Raw genomic sequence first — 15,751 nt, 5'->3', positions numbered from 1 at the left:
AGTCTGAAGAAGTGAATCTAGTTCCGTTAACGGAGGAATAGCGGGGGAACGTCATCGAAGTTGGGGGGAAAAAACGCGATTTCCGAGCACTTTTCGATTTCTGCGCCGATTCACTTATGGAAAACCTGGGAAAAGAGTGAACTTTCCTCCGAGGAAAACTTCACCAACAGAAGGGGCGATGAGATGCGAGTGAGCGATGCCTTGTGGAAATGGACAGATTGCGTCTAAGCGAAAACATGGCGTCTGTCTCCCAAAGTTTGGATTATTTTCCAGCCTGCTCTTTGCACTGTGCTGCCTGGAGGCGCGCTCGGTCGTCAAGGCAGACGCGGCAGCGTGCACCCCGTGCCCGGGTAACTGCTCCTGCACGGCGGCGGGACCCCAAAACTCCTGCGTGGTCAATTGCTCCAACATCGGACTAGATCAGGCCCCGGCGGCGTCCGACCTGCCCTCCGACACACACACACTGTAAGTGGCCGTCGCTTTGTGTGAAGTCCCAGGCGGGTTTATGGGTGCTGATGTGGGTGTTTGTTGTGGTCTAGAAGGGATACAGCTGCAGATACTCTCATCATATAGCACATTTTTTGTGACACTGTACGACAATAATAAATATTAGGGGTGGACGTTATTGAAATATAATTTAAATGGGTAATTTAATAATTAATATGAATAATACTCGGTGTAGGCCTAATAACTGTTAATACTGTGTTAGGGAGAGTAGACGTTAAGTTTATGGGTAATTTAATGAATAGTAATAATACTCTGTGTAATCATTACTTTGTTTACATTACTGTGAGGTATATGGTTAGGGTTGACGTTAATAACTTAATTAGTAATTTAATAATTTTACTTGGGGTAATTGCTGTTTTTACATTGCTGTTTTAAGGTAGGGGTAGACGTTAATAAAATACAGTTTAATGGATAATTTGCTAAATAATATTAATATTACAGGGTGAAATTACTGTTTTTACATTACTGAGGGGATAGAGGTTACTTAGGTTAATAAAGTACAATTAATGGATAATTGATTAACTTCCGGTCGCAGCTGTATCCCTTCCAGCAACTACCTGATCTGGCTGTGGTGATGGCTGGGGAGTGTTGGCTGGTGTAATACTTCAGACTGCCACTGTTTATCTGTCAATCACAATGACTGTAAAAAATCAAAAGTCTCAGGATGTGTGGTACAGAGGCAAAGCTGGAGGCTTTTGGATTATTATTATTATTGTTTGGTTGTTAACAATTGTGCCAATGTTTTAGTTGCATCCATTTGAACTTTTTAAAAGAAATATAAAAACAGATTTTGGTTTTAACTTTGGACACAGTACCACTTAAAAAATATTTTAGATATTTTAGGTAAGTACAGTGCTCTTTGGACCATATTATAGCATAGTGTATTATAGTATAGTATTTAAAACAGTTATTGAATGCTACAGCACAATGGAGTATCAATTATAAACTGAAAAGATGTAGAGGTTATGCAGTATAGTTATAGTTTCTACTACAGTAAACTGTGGTGTAATGTATAATTTATATATGTAAAACTACAATGTTGGGTCATTTGTTTATATTACTGTAGTTGTCGTATTACCACAGCAATACAGCAACACATTCATTCAAGTACTTTACTATAGTTGGGTTCAAAAACACTATAAATTACTATAGTATTTTTTTATGTGAGGTAAATCTAATTGTCAAGCGGTGTAAATGGTCAAATTTACCTCGGTATTGTGATACTTTTGATAACTTGTGGTAATGGTGAAGGCTATTTTGTGGTTTTGTCACCTGATAACAAAATGGCTTCCTGCATAACTCTATATATCTCTGCGATCGTACATTTATACAAAAGTTTTTTTTATAGTAAATGCTATAGTGTCAATAATAGTAAAGTGTATTATACTGTATACATTATAGCATTTTTGGCTCTTTGTTAATTAATGCTGCAGCACACTGTAGTACTATTAACTACCGTGAACTCATAAACAGTAATAAATACTGTAGCTAAGTAAGCTAACATCATTACTATAGTTACCGAAAACATGATATAGCATCATTTGTTTATATTACTATAGTTGTTGTGTTACCATAGCAACTATAGAATAACCAGAACACATTCATTCTAATGCTTTACTATAGTAGGGTTCAAAAACACTATAAATTACTATAGTATTTTTTCATGTATGGTAAATTTAATTGTCAAGCGGTGTAAATAGTCAAATTTACCTTAGTGTTGTGATTCTTTTGATGACTTGCAGTAATGGTGAAGGCTATTTTGGGGTTTTGTCACATGATAACAAAATGGCTTCCTGCATGACTCTATACTCGTGGACCGATTGTTTATCCAAATGTTTTCATAGTAAATACTATAGTAAAGTGTATTATACTGTCTATACTATAGTGTATATGACTCATTGTTCATGTACCTATCGTGAACTCATTAACAGCAATAAACATTGTAGCTTTTTACTACAGTAAGCTAATATAACTATAGTTATCGAAAACATGATATAATTGCATCATTTGTTTATATTACTATAGTTGTCGTTTTACCATAGCAACTCAAGTACTCTACTATAGTATGGTTCAAAACGACTACAAATTACTATGGTATTTCTTCATGTATGGTAAATCTAATTGTCAAGGGGTGTCAATGGTCTAATTGACCTCAGTACTGTAATACTTTTGATGACTTGCACTAATGCTAAAGGTCATGTGACTTAAATATATAATATTTCGTGTGTTTTTTTGTCACAAGATAACAAAATGGCTTCTTGCATTCCTCTATACTTGGGAACCGATTGCTTATTCAGATGTTTCATAGTAAATACTACAGTAAAGTGCCTTATACTGTATATATTATAGCATTTATAACTCTGTTCATGTAAGCTACAACATATTGTAGTAGTATTAGCTATCGTTAACTCATAAACAGTAATAAATACTGTAGCTTTTAACTATAGTAACTAATATCCTTAATATATTTATCGAAAAACATGATATAGCATAATTATTTATATTACTATAGTTGTCATGTTACCATAGCAATTATAGAATCACTGCAACACATTAATTCTAGCACTTTAGCATGGTTTAAAAGCATTATAAATTACTATAGTATTTTTAATGTATGGTAAATATAATTGTCAAGTGGTGTAAATTGTAAAATTTATCTCAGTGCTGTGATATTTTTGATGTCTTGCAGTAATGGTAAAGGTTACGTGACATAAATATCAGCTATTTTGTGGTTTTGTCACATGATAATCAAATGGCTTCCTGCATAACTCTATAGGAAACCAAACTATTTATCCTAATATTTTATAGTAAATACTATAGTAAAGTTTATTATACTTTATATATTAAAGCATTTATAATTCTTTAATCAATGCTGCAGCATACTGAAGTACTATTAACTACTGTGAACTCATAAACAGTAATAAATACTAAAGCGTTTTACTATCGTAAGCGGTCCCACTTTATATTAAGTGTCCTTAACTACTATGTACTTACATCAAAAAAATCAATACAATGTACTTACTGTGTTTATAATGTATTTGAGAACACTTGTGGTGCTTTTGAGTTGGGATAGAGGTTGGGTTATGGACAGGTTTGGTGGCATGGGTAGGACGAAGGGTAGGTTAAGGTGTAAGGGATGGTCAACAGTGTATTTACAAATGCAATTACAAAAGTTAATTACAGATGTAATTACATACATGTATTTAATCAAACATAAGTACACAGTAAATACGCAATAAGTACATTGTAACAAACTATTATATCCTATGTAAGTACATGTTAGTTAAGGCCACTTAATATAAAATGGGACCTAGTAAGCTAATATCATTACTATAGTAATCGAAAACATCATATGGCATAATGTTTTATATTACTATAGTTGTCGTGTTAACTAAATAATTACAGAGTAATTCAAGTGCTTTACTGTAGTATGGCTTAAAAAACTAGCATGTTTTCATCACATGGATTAATGAAGCATACATTTTTCTTCAAATTAAACAGTCTCCGTTTCTTTCTCTTGACATTTATTTAACTTTATAATCTTTAAAACTGATTCATTCAGACTGCTTTTGCAGACTGCCGAACTGTAAAAAAAAATAATCCATCAAAAAAGTGATGCTTTGTCTGCATCCCTGAGTGCTGGAAAATGATCTTCATGCGAAAGTGTGCGATGGCTGCACAGGGTTATGTGAAATGTATTTGAGCACATGCGACTGCTCGTTGTTTACCAGTATATGCATCTGAAGTTATTGCAGGTAGACTTGAGGCTCGCTGTGAAACTGCGTCCTTGTGTCGAGAACACTGTGTTCTTTACTCTCGTTTTTGTGGCGCTCGAGCGTGAGCATGTGTTAACCATTCGCATAGGCAGCAGATGTATGCGCACAGCACAGAGAGCTGACACTTTCAACACTTTTCTTAAAAAAAAAGACCAAAATCAATCAGATTTGTAATTTTTATTAAGAGTGCAAAACATGCAACATACGTAAACACAGAACACATGAACAGCATATGTATGTGTATAACCAGAAAGGACAATCAGAATTAGGGCTGTGTGATATTGGTAAGATTTTAATTAATTTAATTTTACTGTGATATTATACTTACATTGCAATATGAATACAATTTCTCCAGATAGCTCTATTTGGAATGAATGTAGATTGATTGTGATGATTTTGTAGGGGAGACAATTATGCAGATTAAATGTAGTTAAAGGTGCAGTAGACTGTCTTCAGAAGCATCTGTTGTTGTGCTGGTTGAAAGTCTCTTCACAGTCTAATAGTAATAATTAAAGTAAATAATCAAAATATATGTATTTTTTAGGGGTGTAACGATATTAAAACCGAACTGAAATATCGCGATACACCAGCCACGATACGTATCGCGAAACTTTCGTGGTGTATCGCGGTACTCTCACGCCCCCTGCTGCCCATTGTTGAGGTTGACGTCACTTGTCTCTAACTAATTGAACCAATTTAAACACATCTTTATTATCACATTTAATTAAATTGTTTTAGTAATGATGAGGTTTTGTTCTAAATATTATATTCTAAAGTTAGTATTTTAGTGCATGTTATTTTTATATTTTGGGTAAGGCATAAAACTAAATAATGTTCATCCAATTAAATAGAGTCGGGCTGACATCTCTCATAATTCAGATTAGTAGCTCAATCTGTCCGTCAGCAAATGCAGATTTGAACAACTGCGCAGCCGTTTATAGGCATCTCCGCTCACCGCTGTTTGTGCTGCACGTTCACGAGAGAGGGCACGTGTGCGTGAGATCGGTAAAAACCTGCTGAATCAAAACTTTTTAAAAACCTGAATCAATATTGGAGTTACCTTTGCACGCTGGAGAAAGGATGACACCATGGCTGAAGGATTTCTCTTAGACAGGTAATGTTCTGTTTTAAAACTGTTTTAGCTTCACGCAGAGCTGATGGAACGTTAGATGTTGTTGTTACACATGGGTTATATCTTCACAGAAGTGTTGTTCAGCCACTAAAATCTTCCCATGAAAGATTGATAAGACTATTTTCAGTTTCAGGGACCTTTTACAGCATCGATAATGTAGATTTTAATTAGTTTAACAACAAAACACAAGTAAATACCGCTATTCCGCCTAGTCTCTCCTTATATTGTTTACCATGCAACTCTAAATATTCACTCTGAAATGGCATGTCAGTTTGGCTTGCACGCCACCGGACGAGCACTAGTCGCTTTTAACACATGAGAGAGGGTTCTTTTGCGGTGCTCGTGTTTAAGAAGGTGTGGCTGTAGGCGGCAGGGGAGGGACTATGATTCAGAGATTTATGCTAAGCTGTTAGCATTGTGGAAGATCACCTACTGCACCTTTAAAGATTTAACAGTAAGCACAGGTTACGATTAAAAACATTCAGTAGATAAACGTAATGGAAAAAAGATAAACGTGAGATAAACAGTGTTTTCTGCAGAGTCTAACGGTATTCAGAAGTTGAATAGTTGTAAAACACCAATGTTGGGTACGTTACTTAAAACAACAGCAAGTTGCTGGTCGATTTAAAGCATCGAAAGGTTTCTAGAGACTGGACATAGACTGCATTTCACAGCAATATTTTTGTTGTTACGCTGAATGAAATCAAAGTAGTGTCTGTATTTGCTCTTGAAGAAGCAACCACTTGCTGTCAGCAGCTATTTCAGCATTATTTTAACTTGCGTTCTTCAGCAATTTAGAAGTGAATTGCAGTGGAAAACATGATTTAAAAAAAGCAAATATTGTTTGCTAAAATCTAGATTTGTAATGTAAGTACAGTGCATCCGGAAAGTATTCATAGCGCTTCACTTTTTCCACATTTTTTTATTCCAAAATGGAATAAATTAATTAATTTTGTCTAAATTCTACATACAATACACCATAATGACAATGTGAACAAAGATTTTTTGAAACTGTTGCAAATTTATTAAAAATAAAAAATCTGAGAAACCACATGTGCATCAGTATTCACAGCCTTTGGCGTGAAGCTCTAAATTGAGCTCAGCTTCTGTTTCCACTGATCATTCTTGAGATGTTTCAGCCGCTTAATGGGAGTTCACATGTGGTCAATTCCAAAAGGCATCTGAAGGACTGTCAGACCATATGAAACAAAATTCTCTGCTCTGATGAGACTCAAATTAAACTCTTTGGAGTGAATGTCAGGCGTTAAGTTTGGATAAAACCAGGCAGCGCTCATCACCAGGCTAATACCATTCCTACAGTGAAGCATGGTGGTGGCAGCATCATGCTGTGGGGATGTTTTTCAGCATCAGGAACTGGATAACTAGTCAGGATAGAGGGAAAGATGAATGCAGCAATGTACAGAGACATCCTGAATGAAAACCTGCTTCAGAGTGCTCTTGACCTCAGACTGGGGCGACGGTTCATCTTTCAGCAGGACGATGACCCAATGCACACTGCCAAAATATCATCTGAGTGGCTTCACAACAATTGGTGAATGTCCTTGAGTGGCCCAGCCAGAGCCCAGATCTAAATTCTATTGAACATCTGAGAGGTACTGCAAAGAGGAATGGGCAAAAATTCCCAAAGACAAGTGTGTCAAGCTTTTGGCATCATATTCATAAAGACTTGAGGCTGTAATTGCTGCCAAAGGTGCATCAACAAACTATTAAGCAAAGGCAGTGAATATTGATGTGCATGTGATTTTCAGGTTTTTTATTTTTAGAAATTGGGGTATTGTGAGGTATTGTGTGTAGAATGTTGAGGAAATAACTGAATTTAATCCATTTTGGAATAAGGCTGGAACATAAAAAAATATGGAAAAGGTGAAGAGAAGAGCTATTTATACTTTCCGGATGCACTGTAATGAATCACACTGAGTTTATTAACTGTAATCAAATTACACAAATTAAAAATGTAATTCCTTACGTTACTGCACTCCCCAAAATGTAACTGGAACACAGTAACTTCAGTTTTCATTGTATAAATAACACTTATGAACACTTATGGTCATAAGGTGGGTTGCTATCATCAAATGTTTGGATCAAATATGGACAAACACATGCAGTTTGATGCAATTTTGGGTTACGACAAGCCAAGATTTTATAGAGTGTTCATTTCTCCATATTTGAAGAGTCATTATTGGCATATAAAGCAAGAAAGATAGCTAAAGTGACCTGATTTTATGAACAGACCTTCCAATATCTTAGTACAAATGTACAAACACAGTAATTCTGTTATCCTTCTAAAGTAATGTTGTCCCTTTATAATTTGGCTCCAGATATCAGGTGGTAACTGTGGCTGGACAAATTAGTTTAATTATAATTATTTTATATTATATACAGTAATTATACATCCATGATATTCACAACTTAGGCTTTTCTAACTATGCATGTTTGTCTTTTTATATGAAGAAAAAAGTAGCATAAAATAATTGATGATATGAAATGACCAAACTATGTTGTTAGTTTGGTAATGATATTACTAATAATAAAGGTTTTGTATTCATTTTTAAAATGCAATCTCTGAGGCATAAAGCGTAACATCAAACATTATTGGATTTTGCAGTATTATTGCCCACAAAAAGGACACAGTTGATTGAACACATACAGAGCTAGTAACAGAGCCAGATGTGATGATACTGCATTGGTGCAATTGGACCGTCAGCTTTTGATAGTTTCTGAGATTAAAAGTTTATGACAGTGTTCCTAGTTTTACGATTGTGAGGATTCATTATAATGCAGAAGTATGTTTCATTTATTAAGTTCATGAAGAAAATGAAGCTTTTAATAGACAACAGAAGTTGCCTATTAACAATGTTGCATCGTTTTTAACAGCATCCTTATTTTTCACCTAGCTTTTGGGGATATTTTTCAGAAATGAAAAGAAGGTGTTACAGATAATCCTTCCAAAAATAATGCAAAAATAATTGTTTCTGAAGTGGTTAATTAAAAGACATTGGAAGAAAAAATACTAACAACATTGCTATTAGCGACACCGGTGGCTGTTAAATGAACTGCAAGAACCCGAATGTGATTTAATTGGTGTGATTCTGGAGTCTGATCTAAGTTTCAGTAGTCATGTCAAAGCAGTAACTAAATGAGCATACTATGATCTCAGACACATTGCAAGGATTAGATGCTTTGTTTGCAGTGAGGACTTGTTCATGCTTTTATGATCAGCAGAGTGGATTACTGTAATGGGCTCTTAACCAGCCTTCTCAAAAACACAGACAGTTGCAGCTCATCCAGAACGCTGACTAGAACCAGAAACTCAAAGCACATCACACCTGTCCTCAGGTCTTTACATTGGCTCTTGTAAAATCAAAAAGTGCAATTAATTAAACAAAGCAAGTTACTTTGACTTACATTCTTTAACTAAGGGTGTCACGATCCTCCAAATGCTCGATTCGATTACATTTTTGATTCTAAAGGCACGATTCGATTAAATTTTCGATTATGAATAATTAATTAATTAATGACCAATTAACTATTTGTAGCCTACCGTTTAAACTACCTGACCTGCATGGTCTTTGTTTTACGCATAAACAAATCATACAGTAAATGAATAAAGGCAAGTTACACTCATAATTACCACCTGTCAATCACTTTTTCTGCGGGACTCGTGAATAGGCAGTGATCTGTGTCGTTATAATGGCGTCGGTAAAAAAGACGCACAACCAACAGGAACCAGCCAGCAGTATCTGAGGTGTTCGCTAAAATGACTAAGTACAAGTGAGAAAGATTGAAGCAGTCCTCTGACTGCCTGGACCTGCTGTCTCGAGCGCATGGCTGTGTGTGCGTCTGTGTCTGTGTGGTCACGTGATGTACATTTTCAGAGGTAGAGAGGAAGGAGGGCTGCTCAGAAATGCTACACGCCACTGTGGATGTCAAATCGTTGTCGTTCTAAAATGCCATTAAAAAACAAAGACAGTGTAAACAGGGCCTGAGTGTGAACTTTTCGCGAGCGGATTTGCAATGGGGGCGGGCGGAGGATTGCGATGCCGGTGTTGTCTATCGGACGAACCGTACGTAATACGTACATAGCAGAGCTTGCAAAACTGTGTTTTTTTTGTCGACAACACAAACGTTGTCAACATAACTCACTGGAAATCCAAAATGCTTACACACCGGCGACTTCATTGAAAGAGGAGAGGGTTTAAGTTCTGTCGACGGGTCTCCTGCTTCTGCAGTTTAACAAGCACTTCAACAAGCCTGTTTTTTTCCCGCTTGGCAAGCCAAGCTGACGTGACATGGGGGCGTGGCAGCATCGACGATTCTATTTTTTGATTCGATAATCGAAATTGAGCATAAATTTCGATCTATTTCGCCCTATCTTTAACAAAAGTTTATTGAACTTAATAGAAACAAGTTACGTGAACTCAATTTGATTGTATTAGACCGAACGTAAACTGACGAGTTCACTTAACCAAGCGGATTTCTAGCATGCTTTAATATAAATGTCAAAAACTTATTGTGTATTTTCTGAACCTGATTAACATGGGAGACACTATTTTGACTTTATTGTTCCGTTGTGTTGAGATTTACTGTACAGGTAAAATTGTAAAACTTCACTAAATCCGATTACAGATCCAGTCAAGTCAACAAAACGTAAAAGCTCACTTTGATTGAATTAAGGCAGGCGGCACGGTGGCTCAGTGGTTAGTATTGTAGCCTTACAGCAAGAAGGTCACTGGCTGGGACTCAAACCTGCTGTGTGGAGTTTGCATGTTCTCCCCATGTTGGCGTGGGTTTCCTCCGGCTGCTTAGGTTTTCCCCACAGTTGAAACACATGCGCTATAGGGGAACTGATGAACTAAATTGGCTGGGGTGTATGTAGTCTAGACTAAGTGAGCAACGGAAGTGAAAAATAAAGTGAGTTTTGTGGATTTTAGCTGCCACACACACACACACAGAGAGAGAGAGAGTTTGAAGAGCTGTAGGGCTTGTGTTAAATGAGTGACCTTTCCTGGTCTTTCTCCGCTGTGAAGATCGCTCATCTTTAAGCATCTTGAAGACGGAGATGGACGATCACCTTTGCTTTGTTGTGAAAATGAAAGGGTGTCTGGTTAAAATTAATTACTTCTAAAAGCCTGTCGTCATGGCGACCTTTTTGCTGTGACACACACACACACACACACAATCACACACAATTTAAGAGACAAACACACAGACATACACACGCACACACACAAAGAGATGCACACACACAGAAACACACACCCAGAGAGAAAGAGAGACACACATACACACAGATAAAGACAGACAAACACACAGAGAGAGACTCAGGCACACAGAAATACACACACACACTCAAAGAGAAAGAGAGAGACATACACAGAAACACAGACACACACACAAACACACAGACATGCATACACTCGCAGATGTACACACACACACACACACTGAGAAACATAGACGCACACACACACAGAGACAGACACACAGAGAGAAAGAGAGAGACACACACAGATGCACACATACATATACACAGAGAGACACAGACTCTCGCTCTCACACACACACACACACCCTACATAAGCGCAGCATATTTGGATGGAGCTGTATCTGGCAGCTCGCCTCGTCTCTCAAGTTCACATCTGCCGTGTGCTGGATCTACACACTTCTCTTTCCATCCGCTCCTTCACTCTACACACACACACACACACACACACACACACACAGACCCTTCCTGAAGAACGCTCCAGCTCCTGTTCTCATTCCTGAGAGCTTTCTTCACTCTTTTCCTCCCCTATACTCCAGTCATTCTGAACCACACGAGAGTTTGACTGCAGCTCTTAAAGCCTTTCACAGGAACATGGCCGATACCGTACAATAAAACGTCACGTTAGTTTACTAGCATAAACAAACACTGAACAGCACATTGATTTTGATTAAGTGTTGCATGCAGAACTGTTGTAAACAATTTATTTGTGTTAAATTTAAACCAACAAATTAAGTTTAATAATGTTCAACTTCATTTGTTTGTTTATATTCAGCCCAAATAAGTTGTTTACAACCACTTAACGTAAAATTTTTTTTAGTAAATCCACGGAATCATCTTTAAATATTTTTTTTCAGTGTAGGTCAGTCAATAAAATATACATAATATTGATACATATATAGATATACACACACTGCTACAATTCACCAAACAAGAAATGATCAGGGAAATATAATTATACACTAAATAAGCATATAAATAACAGGTAAAATACCACATACAGTTGAAAATCAGATTATAACCGTACGTTCACACCGAAAGCGGCGAGAGCGTCCAAGGTCGCTCTGGCCGCCCTGGCGACAACGCTATCTGCCTTCAGCTCCGGCGGCGAGAGCGTCAAAACACGCTACATTGATCTCATATTTAAAGGAGCCGTTGCAGCATATCAGTTACATTCCTGCATAAAACATGTTTCTAGCGTGAAAATGTTGCGCACTACACTAAATTCATACAACAATGGATGATCAAGTTGCGTGTGGTTTGGCTTTGCTCTATTTATCAAATATGTGTCCATATGTCTGAAATATCCTGAAGCAGCAGTACTGTTTTGTACTGTCACGTCGCGTGAGATTCCCGCTTTTTTAAGATAAATATATATAACAGTAATGAACATCAGTAACTCACCAGTAACTTATTTAATGCATGTTCCTGTAAGAAAACATTGTAAATAATTGGAAATCCGGCGACCGCAATAATCAAACCCTTGGGAACAACTGTGGTCGTAACCAAAGTTCACAGGTCTGTGTTCTCTGAACTGCTATCAAGCGGTGGACGTCTTCATTCTGATTGCTTGCCGACCAACCGCGTCATAGCTCATTACCATAAAGTTGACTTCATTTCAACTCTCCTCGACGCTCACGCCGGCGAAGACGCGCCGCGCTGCTCCTCGCCGCCTATCGCCGCCGGCTCTCATTGAAAATGAATGACTTCCGGCTACTTTGACGCTCTCGCCGCTTTCGGTGTGAACGTACGGTAATGTGACTAAGGCTGCGTTTACACTGCACTGTCCAAGTGCCTCAATTCCGATTGTTTTCTTCCATGTGGCACAGATCGGATTTGGCTCATGTACGTGTAAGCAGGAACAAATCACATGGATTCCGATTTACTCAAATCAGATTCAGAACTAATTCATATGTGGAAATGTATCCGATATGATTATGATCGGTTTTCTCGTGTTTGCAGTATAAGCAGTTGATCGGATTTTGACCTGTCAATGAGAGTCGCGCGTCATTAAAAACAATAGCGAATGACGTCAAGTTTGACACTTTCCTTTCAGAACAGACTTCAGCAGAGTCCCAAACCTTAAATCTCATACACGAGGACTTAAACAGCTTTTATATTGTCAAATAGCACAGGTATTTAAGCATGTTAACGAGAGAGACAGTGCGCAATGTCTGCCACGTAACCAATGTAAACTAATATAAAACTAGTGCATAACTACATCATATGCATAAATCACGCCATGGACATTACATTAAGATGCCTAAAGGTTAAAAAAAGCCTATATATCAAAAGAAGATTGATAAATTTCTGTCATAAACTATAATAAAACAGCTTGTCAAAAGCTGCGAACAAATTACATAGAGGAATATAGAAAAGAGCACTCTTTAATTATTAGCTGTTAGTCAGCGCCCGCTCTTTATTTTTCTTGGTCATTGCGCCTTTGCAGTGTGCTGTGTAAATGAACACGATCGAATACAAGTCACTTTTAAAAGATGATGTAAGCAGCTCTGCAAAAAAATCGGATACAGTCACAAAATCGGAATTGACCATCAAGATCTGCAGTGTAAATGCAGCCTAAACGTTTTCTCTTTTAGGCAAGTTTGGATTATCACATGTGTTTCTGTTCTGCTTAATAGCAGAAAGATGAGAGGGAGATTGTTTTGAGATATTGTTATAACTTTTCTTGAAAGTCAAGTTTACACACAATAAGATTATTCTGCCTCTGAAAAAGCTGAGATGATGATGTCGAGGTTTTGGAAGATTCTGATTGGCTAATTGAAAACATTTGAGTTAAATGGAGGCACAACTGTAGAATAGTATTTAAGGAAAAACTCAAACACACACTGCTTCCTTGTGTGACAACATGGGAAAATCAACAAGCCAGAATCAACAAAAAAGCCAGATTACAATTAGCTAAATTACACTGGGAAAAAGAATAATTGTTGTGGTCTGATGGGGCTAAGATTGAACTGTTTGGCCATAATGACCAGTGTTACATTTGGAGGACAAAGAGGAAAGCTTACAAGCCTAGGAACACCATCCCAACTGTGAAGTATGGGGGCGGCAGCATCATGTTGTGGGGCTGTTTTGCTGCAGGAGGGACTGGTCCACTTCACAGCATAGATGGCATCATGAAGACAGAACATTATGGAGAAATACTGAAGCAACATCTCAAGACATCAGCCAGGAAATTACAACTTGACCACAAATGGGTCTTAAACAGACCATGACCCTGAGCATACTGCCAAATTAGTTATGTGCTTTAAGGACAACAGAGTGAATGTTTTGGAGTGGCCATCACAAAGCCCTGAACTCAATCCTATAGAACATTTGTGGGCAGAGTTAAAAAAAACTTGCGAGCAAGACAAACCTGACTCAGTTACACCAGTTCTGTCAGGAGGAACGGGCCAAAATTTCTTCAAACTATTGTGAGAAGCTTGTGGAAGGAGACCCAAAACATTTGACCAAAGTTATACAGTTTAAAAGCAAAGCAAAAAAATACCAAGGAAATGTGTGTAAACTTTTGACTGTCTTTAAATTAAAAAAAAAAATTCAAAACAAATCTCTCAATATTCTGGCACTTAGCAAATATAAATCATTTAAGTAATCCTAACAGACCTAAAATAGTAAATGTTTAGTTAGTATGATTTACCATCAGATGTTTTTTAAAAATGGTTATGTTTCTTTTTTTTGAATGTATGTAAACTTCTAGTTTCAACTGCATATACACAAAGATATACAAACAACATAGTAATAAAAATAATAAAAAACGAAAAATAAATAAATAATACAAAGATGGCGACGTAATGGCGCAGAGGGTAGTGCTGTTGTCTCACAGCAAGAAGGTTGCTGATTCGAGCAGATTCTGGGTCAGTTGGCGTTTCTGTGTGGTGTTTGCATGTTCTCACTTTGTTGGCATGGATTTCCTCCGGGTGCTTCGATTTCCCCCACAGTTCAAACACATGTGCTATAGGTGAACTGATTAAAATAAATTTGCTGTAGTGTGAATGTGTGAATAAGTGTGTATAGGTGTTTCCCAGTACTGGGTTGCGGCTGAAAGAGCCTGTGTAAAACATATGCTGGAATAGTTGGCGGTTCATTCTGCTGCAGCGACCTCTGAAATAGAGACTAAGCCAAAGGAAAATGAATGGATGAATAAAAAAGCAAACTATGAGTCTTTTAATATCAGATGGATCCTCACAGAATAGATCAGGCTTTTTCCACTGTTCGTTTCTGTGTCTTTTTTTCCCTCCAATTTTCTTTTCCCTAATCTTGGAAATGGAGACATCATTGTGTGGAAAGGAAACAGTAGACTGAGAAGGGCTGAATTCCTGCACTCTCCTCTTCCCTCTCTCTCTCTCTCTCTCTCTCTCTCTCTCTCTCTCTCTCTCTCTCTCTCTCTCTCAGAAGTGGTTTAATCGCGCCAAGACGACTTTCAGTCTGTGTACGTGTGTTTTACAGACTCTCTGACCAGATGCACCGGAGGTTTATTTTGTTGCCATGACAGCCTTCGCACGATGACATCACTCGTACACAGAAGCAAAGACACACATGCTGCGTCCCAATTCGCCCACTTATACTACGTTCTTTTTGTCTTCGTTCACTTTTGAGCGTGTAACAGAGAAGAATGCAGGCTTTGGGAAATACTTCCAAAGTCCCTTTAGGGCAAGTCATTTCTGCGGCCACCTTTGAAAGGCCTCTCGGGCATTCTGTCTGAATGGGGAAACATCAAATTCTCCAAAATTGTTTACCAAGCTTACGATTACAATACTTTTTTGGAATCACCAATAAAATTAAACAGCTGTCTCATAGGTGAATAGGAGAATTGTCAGTCTATATCAATCAATGATCCTGTACTAGTAGGCGGAGCTTCATTCCCCATATTGACCATTACACTTTTCCCTATTCAAAACTATACGAGTGACACGTCTTGTGCATTCTACTTGTCTTTGATACTACTTCCTCAATAACGGACCGTTAGCAAAGAGCTTAGAATGACCAAGAGGCGACACTCAATAGAACGTTCCATTGCAACAGCAGCAGCCAGCA

General features: G+C 37.6%; 1 protein-coding gene across 1 annotated transcript in view; it reads left to right on the top strand.

Annotated features, from left to right (window-relative positions):
• pkd1a (polycystic kidney disease 1a) overlaps positions 1 to 15,751 on the top strand; it is a 158,726-nt gene continuing 142,975 nt past the window's right edge. Inside the window, exon 1 of the mRNA XM_087237787.1 lies at positions 1 to 465. Within this exon, the coding sequence (XP_087093913.1) occupies positions 197 to 465 (269 nt within the window). The 5' untranslated portion in view covers positions 1 to 196. The remainder of the gene's footprint in view (positions 466 to 15,751) is intronic.

This window comes from Danio rerio, chromosome 1 (genome assembly GCF_052040795.2).
Source record: "Danio rerio strain M-AB ecotype USA chromosome 1, GRCz13ab, whole genome shotgun sequence".
Classification (NCBI taxonomy): domain Eukaryota; kingdom Metazoa; phylum Chordata; class Actinopteri; order Cypriniformes; family Danionidae; genus Danio; species Danio rerio.
The sequence above is the reverse complement of the archived record's forward strand: the minus strand, read 5'-3'. Positions and strand labels throughout refer to the sequence as shown.